This window comes from Gouania willdenowi, chromosome 6 (assembly GCF_900634775.1).
Source record: "Gouania willdenowi chromosome 6, fGouWil2.1, whole genome shotgun sequence".
Taxonomy (NCBI): domain Eukaryota; kingdom Metazoa; phylum Chordata; class Actinopteri; order Blenniiformes; family Gobiesocidae; genus Gouania; species Gouania willdenowi.
In genome coordinates this window covers 50,912,043-50,929,051 of record NC_041049.1, presented here as the reverse complement: position 1 = coordinate 50,929,051, position 17,009 = coordinate 50,912,043, and the positions used below count along the sequence as shown (strand labels likewise).

Here is a 17,009-nt window from a genome sequence, read left to right as displayed (position 1 = left end):
ACATGATCAAAAATAATGTCATCTATTGAGAAACTAATGTATGTATATTTGACAGTTTTGTGTAACAGGAAATTAATGGTTTCTACTGAACTACTTGGAACACACTAAGTTATTTGTATACCTACATTTACATATTTCTGTGTATATCCACCGGTTTTACTAAATCTTTGTTTACTTGTTTGTCTGATTTTTTTTATTGTGTATATATGTACAGTTGATATGTAAAGTAATCAGACCCCTTTAAACTTTTCACTGTTTCATTGCAGCCATTTGCTAAAATCAAAAAAGTTCATTTTATTTCTCATTAATGTACACTCAGCACCCCATCTTGACAGAAAAAAACAGAAACGTAGAATTTTTTGCAAATGTATCAAAAAAAGTATTCAGACCCTTTGCTTGGTATTGAGTAGAAACACCCTTTTGAGGTAGTACAGCCATGAGTCTTCTTGGGAATGATGCAACAACTTTTTCACACCTGGATTTGGGGATCCTCTGCCACTCATCCTTGCAGATCCTCTCCAGTTCTGTCAGGTTGGATGGTGAACATTGGTGGACAGCCATATTCAGGTCTCTCCAGAGATGCTCATTTGGGTTTAGGTCAGGGCTCTGGCTGGTTACAGAGTTGTGCCGAAGCCACTCCTTTATTTTAGCTTGTGCTTAGGGTCATTGTCTTGTTGGAAGGTGAACCTTCGGCCCAGTCTGAAGTCCTGAGCACTCTGGAAGAGGTTTTCTTCCAGGATATCTCTGTCCTTGGCCGCATTCATCTTTCCTTCAACTGAAACCAGTCGTCCTGTCTCTGCAGCTGAAAAACAGCACCCATGGCATGATGCTGCCACCACCATGTTTCACTCCTGGGATTGTATTGGGAAGATGATGAGCAGTGCCTGATTTTCTCTACAAATACCGCTTAGAATTAACGCCAAAAAGTTTAATCTTGGTCTCATCAAACCAGAGAATCTAATTTCTCAGTCTGGGAGTCCTTCATGTGCTTTTTGACAAACTCTATGCAGGCTTTCATATGTCTTGCACTGAGTAGAGGCTTCCATCGGGCCACTCTGCCATAAAGCCCCGACTGGTGAAGGGCTGCAGTGATAGTTGACTTTGTGGAACTTTCTCCCATCTCCCTACTGCATCTCTGGAGCTCAGCCACAGTGATCTTTGGGTTCTTCTTTACCTCTCTCACCAAGGCTCTTCTCCCACAATTGCTCAGTTTGGCTGGACAGCCAGGTCTAGGGAGAGTTCTGGCTGTCCCAAACTTCTTCCATTTAAGGATTATGGAGGCCACTGTACTCTTAGGAACCTTGAGTTCTGCAGAAATTATTTTGTAACCTTGGCCAGATCTGAGCTCGCCACAATTCTGTCTCTGAGCTCCTTGGGCAGTTCCTTCGACCTCATGATTCTCATTTGCTGACATGCACAGTGAGCTGTAAGGTCTTATATAGACAGGTGTGTGCCTTTCCTAATCAAGTCCAATCAGTTTAATTAAACACAGCTGGACTCCAATAAAGGAGCAGAACCATCTCAAGGAGGATCAGAAGAAACGGAGTTAAATATGAGTGTCACAGCAAAGGGTCTGAATACTTATGATCATGTGATATTTCAGTTTTTCTTTTTTAGTAAATTTGCAAACATTTCTACATTTCTGTTTTTGTCAAGATGGGGTGCTGAGTGTACATTAATGAGAAATAAAATGAACTTTTTTATTTTAGCAAATGGCTGCAATGAAACAAAGCGTGAACAATTTAAAGGGGTCTGAATACTTTCCGTGCCCACTGTAGATAGATATTTTGTGTGTGTCTGTGTGTTGGGAGGTATATAGTGTGTGATATTTTTGTGTTTGAAAAATACCAAAAATGGGTTGCATGTACCTTGAGAAGAATAAAAAACATGATCAAAAACTAATTGTCAAAGAAAAAAAAAATTGTAATATCAAAATAGGGTCACGATCCAAAAAAGGTTGGAAACCACAGGTTTACACTCTAAAAAAAAAGTGCATTCATCATGTTGTGTTGTAAATATCGTCTTGATGCATGCATTGGCTTTATTATAAACCAATGCGTTGTCAGATTCTTACCTTGAAATGCAGGTGGGCACACTATGAGCGCCTGCTGGAAGGGGTCAGGCCGGGCAGCGCAGAGCTGAGGAGCCCCCGGCTGCAGGGGCATGCTCCTCTGGGCCACAGCTGCCATGGAGGCAGCAGAGGGCTGGTAGAGTGCAGATTGGTAGTTTAGTATGGAGACGTCAGGACTTGCATAGGAAAGGGAGGCAGTGTTGGTGGAGGGTGGAGCCATGTTGGTGGCCTAAAGAAATGATGGGATACAAATAAAAATCACGATAGTGGAGGAACTGATGAGAACGATGAGAAAGTGGAAATGCTCCGAGGAGGGGTGGTGGGGGCCAAGCCATGTCAGCAAATAACACATGTAAAAATGAAAACGAAGAAGAGGCTAACTGTTAAATCACAAGACAAATATCAAGCCTGCCTCATAATGAGAGGGCTGAGGAAATCATCTGACTACGTCGAACATGCCCTAAAATATTCAGTCCGCTGATTTGATTAATTAGAGGGGAAGAGAGATTGCAAGCAGAGATGCAATCAGTTTTGCAATTCTATAAATAATCAACCAGTGATGAGTAAAAGTCACCAGTAGTTCATTTACCACCTTTGCTCGAGTACAGAATTTCAGTAGAATGTCACGACTGCAGACATGGTTTTGTTGCCATGGATCCTTTTAGCATAATGTTAAGCTTGTAATAAAATCATCCCTCATTATCACTTTTTAAAAATAATGATGTCATAGGAATGGGTCGATTTAATAAGCTGCAGCAGAATCTGACATTTTATGTCCCAGCTTTACTATCAAGCCTCCAAATCAATTATGCCTGACAGGAGAAATATTTCACCATCTCCAGTCTGGGTATAATTATGTCAGCTTAGGTAACTCTGGCATGTCTTGACCGTTAATAATAATAAGACATGTGGAATGCCAAGTCTAGCTGGGAACATTCTACAAACAAATGCTTTAAGAGACACTATTTGTTAAGCTTATACGTACTATTCGCTCCACTATTTTTAGCCCCTTTTCATTAGTAGAGAATGAGAGAAAACCATTGACAGTGCTTTTGTTTTTCATTTGCTTTCATTTGGCGGGTTCAATGAACACCAGGAGAGAAACATAATCAATATGACACAGTGGCATTCATCATAAACAAACAGGGAAGTGACAAAATGCAAGCCATAGATGCACTCCGGCATTTGAGCTGAACAAATCGCAGACTTAAATCTGTCTGTATGTCGGACGCAGGAAAGACAAGTTGACAGAATAATAAAGCTGGGCACAGTGTGGCCTGGCGTTGGAATTAAATAACTGTTTTCTTGAAGCTGATATCCAGAGTTTCTGAGAAACATCTCGATGTCCCGCCCTCAACAGCTCCACTTCCTCCCCCTGCCTCTGCAATCTACCAGAAGCCACGCCTCTACTTTTCTGCACGCGCGTCACGGAACATAACAAGGTTGCATCGGGTCGCATTGATATAGGTCTGTGGGTCAGGGAAGAGCCAAAATCATATTTACCTGTTTGCTGTTGCGATGCAAGGCCTTGTTTCTGTGCACGGGTTCCACATTTACTTTGATTGACAGTCTCAAAAACAGGAAGTCGAAGCCTATTGGCTGGGTGCAGTTGGCGTATAGGGGTATATAGGACAAAGGTGGAACTTATATACATTAATGTATATGGATGACCATAATAGACCATAGTAAAAGACTAGTTCGGTATTTTTTTCGCATTTCAAAAGAATCATACATAAACATAGATGTCTCAGAAACTCCGGATATCAGCTTTAAGGCGGAGAAAAAAAAGGAATAACGAGGCACAATCTGGAAAACCTCATCACCAGACACTTGGTGATTCCGGCAGGAGCTACAAGTCAGCATTTCTGATTCACAGATGGCATATACACCACAGAGCGCTAAAGCACCAAAGCCTCATCCCATCCAAAGTGGAGGAAAGAGGAGAAGACAAGAGGAGGTGCAGGAGGAAGAGGAGAGGGAGAGGAGAGGAAACCTGGTAAAGGGATTCTTAAGGCTTGAAAGCCCCAGAATGCAAAGGCAAGCAGGAAGTGGGGCTTGTCATGTGTGTAATCAGCACTTTGTGACAATCCCCCAGGACCTGGGGCACAGACAGAAATGCAGGAGGACAGTTATACATGCACCAAAGCAGAGGGACAGGAATGCACATGGAAGCAGGCAGATAAACAGAAAGATGAGGAGTAAAGAGAAACAGCAAAAAAAAAAAAAAAAAACAGCCACGCATTGATCGCCACTGATAGCAAAACTACTTTAACCACCATGACTCAGCATGAGTCATTTTAACTTTACTATATTTCCTTTAATGTTCTGGAAATGTATTAAAGCTGATCTAGATGTATTTAATGTCTTCAATGGTGACCAATATGTGTTTGTTTCCATTAACTCCTTGTTTTCCTAATTATACTACAAATTAAAGCTGCTCTGACCTTAAAGGAGCCAAAAACAACAGCTCATCTTATTTTCACCTCATTCAGTGCCAAATAAAAACAAACTATATCAGTCTGATGTGTATTCATCTTCTGATGTTTTAATATTGGATATCTTGTTGCTATTGTTCTATCCACACTTGTATCTGACAGCAGTGGGGTGTGCTATCAGTGGTGCCATCACAGAGTTGCAGTTTGCTGGCGTAACCCTTACCTGGCTGTGTACAGTGTTCAGCTGGTTGTTGAAGGTCATGGTGAGGTTAGTGGAGGTGGTGGGGGCCACATGGGTGATAAAGGGCGTCTTGCTCTGGCTCACCGTGTCGTACATGTTGACGCGGCGCTTGCAGATCTCCATGTTTTGGAAGCATGACTTCACACTGCGTTGAGGGACAAAAGAGAGAATGACCTCGGCTCTTTCCGACAACTTTAAGTAACTAGGTTAGTGTTGGAAACGAGAGCGCGTACTGAGTACTGTGTGGGAAATCAAGGAGATGAGACATTGTGACGAAGGGGTGGTTGAGGGTTTCGATGGGTGTGATCCTCTTGTCTGCATCGATGGTCAGCATCTTTGTTAACAAGTCGATAAACTCTCTCCTGTCGGCCTTCTCCGCCAGCATGTCGCTCCCTTCCAGATCAGACGTCATGTTCACCTGAAAGCAACAAAAACCGACAACACAATGGAAACGTTTTAAACATCTCTGTGTTGCTGAATTTAATGTTAAAGATCTTCTGAATGACAGTAAAAAAAAACGCTCCCCCAGCTTATTCCTATGGAGCAGTGGTTCTCAAACTCCTTTCTCTTATTTCTGAATCCAAGTACCCCCTTTATCCGACTACAACACTTTGCTTAGAATACTATGAAAAACACCTATAGAGCATAATAATGGAATGATTGAGTGATAACACACATTTTAAATAATCTCATTTTGTAAATAAGTGTATGAAGTAATACATTTCAGTATCACTTTAAAATAACTATTCGTTATCAGTAGTAAATAGTAGAAGTGTCCCGATCCGATATTGATATCGGATATCAGTCTGATATCAGCCAGAAATCAAAAATATTGGATTTTATCAGACTGCATCTAAAATCTTCAATATGCATTATATATTTATTCAATTGTAGAATATTGTAGATATTATGTTGAAGGTTAAAATGTATGTAACTAATTGGTTAATAATAAATGGGTCAGTTTTTCTCATACCTACTGTTGCTGACTATTGTTCTCTGTTTGAGTAACATCACATGATCAAGGCTTTTCTAACATTCCACACTACAAAATAAGTCATAAAAGTATGTATGAGTCGTGCTGATATCGTATCATATCAATACCGGTATCGGCCAATACGCAAGGCTGCAATATTGTTATTGTATCGGAAGTGAAAAAGTTGTATCGGGACGTCCCTAGATAATAGATCATCTATTAAATGTTAGTTAATGAGCTATAAATTGCTTGTTGAACATTTGCCTAATATTGCTATTTCTTTATAACTGTTCCTCATATATAGCCAATAGATAACTTACAAGCTGTTCGTTAACAATTTATCATTTACATTTTAATTGTATCTTGATGATTTCTAACCATACCTTAGAAATTAGTAATAGATCATGAATAAGCTATAAGTAAACTAAATACTAATGACTTGTTAAGTATCAGTTAAAACTTTATATACGTTATTGGGACGTTATTCCAAAGTTGCAACTATTCCTCATTTACTAACGTATAAAACGTTAAACGTCTGACATGCGTAATTGTTAACAAAGGTTTCTGTACTAAATATTAAGTTCCATTTTTCTATTGTGTCAAATACTTATTGAAAATTGTACAATGTGTGAAATTTCTTTTTATATTCTGTCTCTCACAGTTTAAGTGTACCTCTGAGAAATATGAAAGACCTCTTTGGAAGTGTGAAAGCAGCAGTGTATAAAATACTTGTTTTCCCCACAGCAGTTATAAATCATTAACATACAGTTAACATGTAATTTATTGTTAACAGCTTGTAAGTTATCTTATGGCTTTCTATAAGACATAGTTATAAATCCTTAACAAACTGTATTCAACAAGCCATTTATAACTCATTAACTAACAGTTTATTAATTATCTATTAACTACTTATAACAGATAGTTATTATACAGTGTTAGCTTCATTTCTATAGTTTTTATCATTTCTGGTCATCTCCCACCTGGTGTGGGACCAAGACTGACCTTTGTATTTTCAGTTCATGTTCTAATCAAGATTATTTTCATCATCATTATTATGATTATCATTTTTAACTAAAAATAAACATTACAAAACCTCATATTTTTAACGTCTTTGCTTGTTCATTTTCCACTTTCTCTCTCAAGTACCCCCTGTAGTGACATTGTGTACCCCATTTGAGAAACACCGCTATGGAGGGACCTATTAATACCACCAAGGTCTCAGACGTCAGGGTAGTCAGTGTGTGTGTGTGTGTGTGTGTGTGTGTGTTACACAGCTTTGTGATAACCTTGCACCTTCATGGCATTATAAACATTGGTGCTGGTATTCATAGCAACACTTGAAATACCTCCTGGCTCCTTGAAAGCGATTTTTATCTCGTTTTTTTGCGAAGTGAAAAAAAAAAACCAAAAAAAAAACTTTGGGTCTATGAACACCAGCATTGGTTCTGTCGTTCACACAAGAGCATTTTTCTAGTAGGTCTGGAAAAAAAAAAAGCTGGCATGAGACAAATTAATGTAAACACGCTCCGAGGCAGTTCTTGGAAGCTGCTTTTGGAACATCGTGTTTCCTTACCTGTAGTAAACATTGTGGCTCAGGTTGTGTATAGAGCGAGAAATAGCATTTCAGAGCCAGGTAAAATTAATTTCTTTGCAGTGGGTGACTCCTAATATGAATAGTTTGAGGTTTGTATCACTATTAGGGAGTGTTAAAAGGAATTGAAAATTGAAGCTGTCGGACAGGGTTAATTTAAAACTCAATTATGATTTCAGTGACTGGCATATTTTCCAATTACAATTAAAATCACAATCATTATTTATCCCCTGAAAGTCAATTACAATTACAATTACATTCTCAACTACTAAAGATCAATCACAATTAATCACAATTACTGAGCCTTTAATAAATCACCCCGTAAAATGTAACATTTATCTTGTGTTAGCTTTCTTATGCTAACAAATTAGTTTTGACCCATTGTCGTCAATCAGCTTAAAAATACACACACACACAAAACAAAGAGGATATTTTATTGAATTTGTTTTTCATCTCTTGGTTACCTTGTTAGGCTTCTTTATCCATGATAATAGAGGTTTTAATATTTTTGGCATGGGCGTCTGAGCCTTTTTTTGGTCAGTGAACCCCTCGACTGAATTTAAATAAATACATAAATAAAAAAATTAAATTCTAAAATGATCTTCAAGAGAACAGACAGGTAGCAGGAAAACTTGATACGTAACATATTTTAAGCTTTGCGTTTAATTAAATATATTTTTTAAAAGAATTTCCATTGCAATTCCAATTTACGAAGTCAATTATCTGAACTCAATTGCAATTCAGTTATAATTACCACAGCAACAGATCTTTTCAATCAACAATTACAATTGTAATTATGCCATACTTGTAATTAATTATCAATTACATGATCACAATTATAATAATTGACCACAGCCCTGCTGTTGGACACGGTCATGTAGTTTTAGGTAAGAGGAAGACGGACGACCCTTGCAAGGACAAAGACGAGGATTGTGGACGGTGACGACAGAAAGGCAGCAGCCTTGTTTACTGTGACTGCTGTTTTTCATAAAGATGCACTGCTTATCTGCGGGCCTGCTCCCGGGGCCATCAGATGTGCTGCCAGTCAACACTGCAAACCTGATTGAATTCTCCTTCTCTATGCAGGTTACTCAGGTTCGGTAACTATTTCTCTCGGCTTTGCCATCTCCACTGGCTGTGATAAACACATTTTATTTGCTGAATGAGGAAAAGGAATAATCACACCGTCCTGTGCTAGTCAAGGACTTTTGGAAAGATGTGCATGCTTGATGGTACAGTAATCAGACAAAGCACACGGAGGAGGAGGACAGATATGACAGAAATGTATCCAACTATTTATGCATTCATAAGGTTCGGTTAATATAAGATTCCTGCTTCATTTGATTAAGAAATGCATCAACACAGCTTACAACCAAGGGAGCATCAGCCAGGGTTGGGGTCAATTACATTCTTCACTTAAAACTCCATTATAATTACTATTTTCCTCCTGAAAATCAATTCCAATTACATTATCAATTACAAAAGTTAAATTCCAATTAATCACAATTACTGAGCCTGAAATAAATAACCCCATAAAACTTTGTTAGCTTTCTGTTAGCACATCTCATGATAACAGGTCAGTTTTAACCCATGTCTAAAATCAGCTGTAAAATACACTAAAGAAAATATATAATATCATCTAATGTGTAATCAAAATAGACGTGTGGGCGTCTGAGGCTTTTTTTTCTCTCAGTATACCCTTCGATTAATTATTATTATTTTAATTTTCAATGGTAAAATGATCCGGAGGAGAACTAACAGCTATTGGCAAAACATGATTTGAAACTATTGTTATTCATCTATTGTTAACTACATATATGTAAGAGCAACTGTAACATGGTTCTCCACATTTGCATTTATTTAAAGTTTTTATCAAACTTTCATGCCAATTGCAATGACAAAGTCAATTTTCTGAACTCAATTACAATTCAGTTATGAGTACAACAGCTACATGCTTTTTTTTTTTCAATTACACAAACACCATTATAATTACATCATAATTGTAATTAATTAACAATTATGCGATTACAGTTATAATTGACCCCAAACCTGGGGTCAGCTAATATCATCAGATTGAGTTAAAGCAGTGGTTCTCAAACTAGCACCCCCTTAGTCTGACTGCAATAATTTGCTTAGAAAACTATTTAAAAACAACTATTTAGAATAATGATGAAATGAATGGGTGAAAACACACAATTTAAAGAATCTCATTGAGTAAATAAGTGGAAATAAACAGTATTTAATGCAGTGGTTCTCAACCTTTTTTTTTGGATGGTGGCACCATTTTCATATCAAGAATTTCTGGCGACCCCAAAGACATTTTTGTTTTTAATCTAGAATTAGTATTTGATCATGTTTGAGCTCAGGTCATGTTTTTACTGCATTTTAGTTGAACTAGATTTATATTTGTATTAAGTGAACGTATATAAATACAGCTGTTTAAGATTGTATGTTGTTTTAATTTAAAAAATAATAATAATTTAATTTTTTTGAAATTTCAGGTGACACCATTTCAACTCCAGGCGACACCACATGGGGTCCTGGCCCCAAGGTTGAAAAACAAAAATTTATTTAGATTTATTTCTATAGTTTTTTTTTATAATTTCCAGTCATTTCATGACTGGGGTGGGACCAAAACTGACACTTTATTTGGTATTTTCCTCTCTCTCTCCAGTGCCATTGCTGCATTCGTGCCATAATGAGCTCAAACATGTAACTGAGGTGAGGGCAGCAGAAGGGGCAGATGTTGAACATCAGGAGAGCTCGGGCACTGCCTCAACAGATGGGGAGCAGAGAATGAGGAATGCAGGCTTATCTTCTACACAACCCTGCTCTATTTTAACACAGTAAATAATACAAGCAACATAAAAGGAAGACTATATACCGAGTAGCTATTTTGGATCGCTTCCGTCTTTTCCGCATTCTTGCACGGCCACAGTATTAATGCACGATTTGCTTGAATATGATAAACCTGCGACGAAAGCGTCCCTACATTTCCCATGACTGAAAAAGAGGTTCATTATCTCTTCCTGGCACCCAGGCTCTCAGGCTTGCAGAGCCTTCAGCAATATCATTCATTATACACGCAGAGACAGATGTCCACTATGCTGACATGTTTTATATGGCTGGGATAGTGAGATGAGGCCAAAATTGGGAGAGTTTTTTTGTGCAATTTTTTACATTAAGCTGATTTTCCTGCAGGAGGTCAAAAAAAAGGTGACCTAGGACTTTACGCTCTGTATCTGTGTATGTGTGTGTGTGTGTGTGTGTGATACCATCATGTATAGCCAACAGCATGTTTTCGTTTGTTTTTTCAGAAAAGTCCTGACAGTGGCTCTGGCCATCACTGGACAACACCAATAATTGTTTCCATTACTGAGTGTATGTGGTCATAACATAAGGAGTGTTTCCAGAGGCGACTGCTAGTGAGGAGACAGAAAATATGAGTTGCATTTCCTGGCTAATCATTATCAGGAGGATTCCAGAAACATAAATACAACTGCTCTGATTCTAAAGGAGGGAAATCATACAATACTGCAAACTGATAATCATGTCTTGTAAAAAAAAAAAAAAAATGTCATGGCTATATGTGAACTTTCCCACCAAGGTAAGAAGAATCCATTCCATGTCATGGAGGGAAAATGACTTTCCAGGCAGCAGCTAAAAAACAACTCGTCCTGACCAACTAATATCTGAGTTAACATTTAAGTTTGATATATTTTATTGTTTAAACATACAAAGCTCAATAAATTAAGATTATATTGTTAACCTCTGCGAGGTAGGTGATGTTTTCACCAGTGTTTGTCTGTTCACAGTACTTAATATTTTTATTTCATTTTCTCTTTTGTTTTATTATGTATGTACGTTTATATACAGTAGGTATAAAATTTGCTATATGTAAAAATGTGTGTGAGTGTCTCTCAATAATTGACTGATGGTGATACACAAAACAAATAATTAGTGCTAATAAGTGAGGTGTGTCTTTGTGGAGATAATTTGAATACGAGGGAAAACTATTGGGTTGAAATGTTGTTAAATTGTTATATATCCTCATAAACAAATTGATTTTTGTTTTTTTTTTTTAAATAAAGAAAATTACTGAAAAAAAAATTGACAAAATTATTACCAAAGATAGACCTTATGCCATGAAGGTTTCCATTACTTTGCAAAGGAGATCCGGATCAATTTACTGATTCTGGATCACTTTCAGAAATTTCATCATTGGCGAAATTTCAAAAAGTTATTTCTCGATTCATTGAACCCGGATTGTGTGTTTCATTGAGATTTAAAAATAAATAAAATAAATGATGGTGCTCATACATTTGGGATTACTGTATGGGTATTAACGAGGATAGACATTTCTTCACTTTACTTGAAGTTTTACACTGTCATTATTATGACATGAGAATAAGGTGTCATGAAGGCTGTCATTATGTGTCGTTTTGTTTGTTACCATAACTCTAACCCTACCGAACCCTAGTCCTACCTAACCCTAACCCTAGCCCTACCAACACCTAACCCATAACCCTAGTCCTACCTAACCCTAACCCTAGCCCTACCTATCCATAACCCTACTTAATCCTAACCATATATAACCCTAACCTATAAATCTACAGTAGCTCTACCTATACCTAACCCCTAAACATACCTAACTCTTGCCTAGCCCTACCTAACCCTAACCCCTAACCATACATAACCCTAACCCCTAACCATATATAACCCTAACCCCTAACCATACATAACCCTCACCCCTAACCACACATAACCGTAACCCCTAACAATACATAACCCTAACCATACCTAACCCCTAACCATACATAACCCTAACCCCTAACCATATATAACCCTAACCCTTCTTAACTCTAACCCTACATAACCCTAGCCCTTAACACTAACCCTAGCCCTACCTAACCCTAACCCCTAACCATACATAACCCTAACCCCTAACCATATATAACCCTAACCCCTAACCATACATAACCCTAACCCCTAACCATACATAACCCTAACCCCTAACCATACATAACCCGAACCCTTCTTAACTCTAACCCTACATAACCCTAACCCTTAACACTAACCCTAGCCCTACCTAACCCTCACCCCTAACCATACATAACCCTAACCCCTAACCATATATAACCCTAACCCTTCTTAACTCTAACCCTACATAACCCTAACCCTAGCCCTACCTAACCCTAAAGCCTAACCATACATAACCCTAACCCCTAACCATACATAACCCTAACCATACCTAACCCCTAACCATATATAACCCTAACCCTTAACTCTAACCCTACATAACCCTAACCCTAACCTTTAACACTAACCCTAGCCCTACCTAACCCCACTAGATCCCTCCACCTAACCTAAAAAATGCCAACATAATGCCAAAGGTGTCATAATTTAGCGAACGACACTTAATGACAGCCTTCATAGCACCTTATTCATGCTAATAACAGATAATGACAGCGTAATGTCAGCCTTATGTATAAAACTTCAAGTAAAGTGTGATAACTGACTAAAGTCACTGTGATGGAAGAAATCTGTGTGTGGGAGGAAAGCTGTTGTGCTTCGTGACGAGGAAGAAAATTAAAAAAAAAACCATACCTGGGCCATATCATCCAAGCAGTTAAAGATGTACTTGCGAGCCTCCTTAGACTTGATCCCCGTTTCACCCTCGTGGTCCTCTGGAGTCTGCGGGTGACAAGAAGCAGATGTTCCTTTCAAATCCTGTCACACTTCCCCTCTGGAAATGCACTATTTACATTTGGCTCATTACAGCCTCTTGTTGTTGATGTGCAGCAGGACTCTGCTTACCCTCTGAGCAACCCTGGGGTAGCACATAAATACTGTTCTAACAGAAAAGAAAGATGGAGGGATACTTGGGGGGTGCACACACAATATCAGAGGACCTCTGAGCTATATACACAATATAAGCTGTGGAATTTAACTGTAGAGGCTGTTAGTGCACATAAACAAATAGGAAAGCATAAACACAATTTTTGTCAAAAGATATTCTATTTCAAACCTAATGGTAGTACTGTGGAGACTTAAATGGAAACTATTTTAATGACACTTTGGAAACAAAATCCTGCATTCCAGGGAACATTGAAAGGTGTATTTTATGTGGAAAAGTCACTTTGGGGGGGGGGGTTCCTCAGGATGTTTCATTTCAACTTAAAAGACCCTGAAAAATCATGTGGAGATAAAGCACTCTCAGAATTAAGAGACATTTACTGATCTCATCTTTGATGTTAAAATAGGGCTTGAAGAGTTTTGTTAACTCCAAGGTCATTTATGTCTGACAAAAAACCCAATCCAAAAACTAGTTTTTGTATAATTCACTTATATTGCTTTTGGTACTTGTAATCAAACAAACGACTGGCAATGTGCACAATGTCACTGAAGTGGTCATTTATATGTGTCCTAATGTTGAATAAGCAATTTAAAAATCTCCGGAATTAAATATTGACAAATGTTCTGTATTTAAAAGACACCTAGGCAACAGAAGACACAACTTTAAACTTTTCTAGGTGTTATGTATAAATCAGTGATTTTCAACCAGATTTCTGTGCAATGTTTGTTGAAGAATGTCAGTTGTGCCATTTTTAAATTACCTTTGTTTGTCCAAAGACATGTTATTATTATAACCAACAATCTTTATATTTCAATCAGTGTCTCAATTGACTCAATGTCAATATATATGTCCGTTAACTAACCTCTCATCTTAACCCTAACCCAGGATAGGTGAGTGCAGATGAGGAGACAACTTGAGTTTTCCTTTAACTAGTTGTGGTATAACTGGGGCTCTGGTTATGAAAGCAAGGAAACTAGAGGTAAAAATGGTAGGTGGGAGAAAATAATTGATAATCGTGATTTCATAAATGACGATTATAAATCAATTTTTTAATTTCCTTTTTTTTTAAAATTCTTTTAATTTAATTATCTAATTTCCAAAGCTTGATTATTAACATTTTTTCAAACTGTAATAGAAAACAGGTGAGTCCTCGTACTTTGGATATTCCAGTTGAGGTGTTACTCGAACGAAAATTGAAATACAGTAGTCCCTCGCTATATCGCGGTTCACCTTTTGCGGCCTCTGTGTTTCACGGATTATTTTACAGTGCAATTTTGGATGCATTTTTTTTTACAGCGTATGAACGCACATTGTGTTCTGCGTTCTGATTGGCTAAAGCTGCGTTCACCCACCAGCAACACATCCAACTCGGTGAGTTTCACTGCGTGCTGAAGCGAGGAGCTGAGCTCCTTTTTCTCCTCTCATAATGTGTGATTAGCGGCTAATGCTATACTAGCTCAGTGCTACAGAGATAACTTTTACCTGCTACTACCACATCCTCGCTGATTCTCCTCCACGCCAAATCCTTCCTAGTCCGGTCCCGGTTATAAAGGCTGTGTCATACAGCTCCAGGTGATCACACACAGCTTCTACTCCATGGTTGAATGGGTGAACAGACCGGTGTCCGTGTTGACGACCTGACGTCATCGTCAACAAAGACTCTGAATGCGTTCGGCATCAATGTCTGATCGCTAGCAGTGTGACTCTGAAGTGCTGTATGTTTGAAAACAGGTTCATGTTTGAAAATCTACAAAGGTTTGAACTTTGAGTGTGTTTAAACAACAGAGAAATGTTAATTCTTGTCTGAGAAAAGTGTATAAAGTGGGCGGTGAGGAGTTCTACAGCCTTAAAACATGTATATTAATTGGAAAAAATAAAGCTGACTACTTCGCGGATTTCGCCTGTTGCGGGTTATTTTTATAACGTAACCAGCGCGATAAACGAGGGACTAGTGTAATTCATCATCTGACTGAGGTTAAATGGAAGATCAATAATCAGCAACGAGAAAATCAAATTGATAATCGTTAATAAACAAAAATCGGTTTGTAATCGATTAGAGACTTAAATAATCGGAAATAAATCAGGAAATTGGGTTGCAGAACCACCCCAAGTCTCCAGATTAAAAGTTTGGAATAAAGCGTTATTTTATTGACTCCTTTAGGTAAAACTAGGCATGCACGTGAAAATGTATACTTTTAGTAACTTTGATGTTCTGTCACTTTATAATAGAGGCAATACTAGCATGTTTGTGGAGTGGCAGTCATTGTGTTTTTTTAGTTTTTAGGTAATTCAACCAAACTTTTTATGTGTCATCGCAGTACCTTCAGTCTCCAAAGTGGGTACGTAGAATCTGGGTCTTTGTTGAAAAACCTGGTGGTCTTCGTCCCTGCACTTAACAGATACTCTGCTGGCAGGCCCTGTGTCTGTGAAATGTACCGGATCTGTTGAAACACAGCAGAGAAAATGTATTGACTTTTGCATTGCATTGCATTGACTTTTTTCCCCCTCCCTGACTTTACTTCCATCAAATTATTGAAGAATAAATATTCATAACGGCCAACTGACATACATCAAGTTTGTATACTGAGACCCGTTAAGGATCCTTGACATGAAATAATTCCTCGCTCTAATAAGGAACAACTTTCTTAAGGTTTCCCCAATGATCTTCATCTGACTGATACTGAGGAAGGAACGCAGATACGTCCTGCTCTGGAGCGCAGGGCTGCACTAATTGGACAAGTGGTTAGTAGCATCTGCTCAGATAAACAGGGAGGCCACACAAGAATCATCAGGGGCTGTCAGGGGATATTCAGGGAGAGGCGTTGCACCCTCTCAAACACTCTTGCAAGCAGGCAGGCACTCATGGAGGGAGAGAAAAAAACCCTGCATAAATAGATAAATGCATGAGGAGGCTCGCCCCCTGGAAAAGTAATCATAAGTGGTTGAGAGGTCAGCTAACAGCCTGCGGGTTTGCATAATCATCCTGCATTACCTGATCGTACTCTGAGGCTCCGGGGTAAAGGGGCCATCCAAGGAAGAGCTCGGCTATCACACAACCTAGAGACCACATGTCGATGGCCTCGCAGAACGGCAGACCCAGGATGATCTCTGGGGCCCTAGAAACAAGAAAGAAACAGTGCAATGAGGCATCAGAAGATGTCCACCACTACATATTATAAATAATCTACATTTAAAAACTTTTATTGGCAGAATTCAGGCAAGAATATTTAAACAGAGGACCTAAAGGTCGTGCTCAAAAAGTCCTGACCATATTTTACACACACAAGAAAGAAAAGAGACTAGTATACTCTTTACCTCCGCCAAGAAGGTAAGATTTTCACCTGTTTATATTTAATTGTTTGTTTTACTGTTAGCAGGATACTAAATGGATTATGACCAAATTTCAACCAAAGATAGCCCTTAGGCCAGGGAAGATTACACTACATTTTGGAATGGATCCAGATACTGATTCTGGATCAGTTTCAAAAAACAAAAAAACCCCTACCTCTCATAATTGGCATCATTTCAGAAATTCATATCACTGTTCCTAATTGACCGATCTCTATGAAATTTGACTCAGTTATGTCGGGTAGATTCTTCAATTACTACCGAGTTTCATTTCACTTGAGCACCTCATCCCGTTTTCTAAAAAAAAAAATCTAAACAATACAAACATACATTTTAACCTACTGTAGCATTACAATAGCCTAAAAACACATAGAAACCCTATTGCATAAAACACTCACACATGTCCTTTCATCATTAGTTTTCCATTGTTGTTTTCTTGTCTTAACATTGGGCTTTGATGCATCCTTGATAAGTATGTTGTTTAAACTGAAAT

General features: G+C 38.2%; 1 protein-coding gene across 1 annotated transcript in view; it reads right to left on the bottom strand.

Moving 5' to 3' along the window:
• Positions 1 to 641: 641 nt before the first annotated feature.
• Positions 642 to 17,009, bottom strand: part of hipk2 (homeodomain interacting protein kinase 2) — a 72,418-nt gene continuing 56,050 nt past the window's right edge. The window contains exons 3-9 of the mRNA XM_028448307.1: positions 16,161 to 16,284; positions 15,490 to 15,609; positions 12,919 to 13,005; positions 4,981 to 5,165; positions 4,730 to 4,892; positions 2,075 to 2,300; positions 642 to 802 (exon numbers count right to left, since the gene is read on the bottom strand). Of these exons, the coding sequence (XP_028304108.1) occupies positions 642 to 802; positions 2,075 to 2,300; positions 4,730 to 4,892; positions 4,981 to 5,165; positions 12,919 to 13,005; positions 15,490 to 15,609; positions 16,161 to 16,284 (1,066 nt within the window). The remainder of the gene's footprint in view (positions 803 to 2,074; positions 2,301 to 4,729; positions 4,893 to 4,980; positions 5,166 to 12,918; positions 13,006 to 15,489; positions 15,610 to 16,160; positions 16,285 to 17,009) is intronic.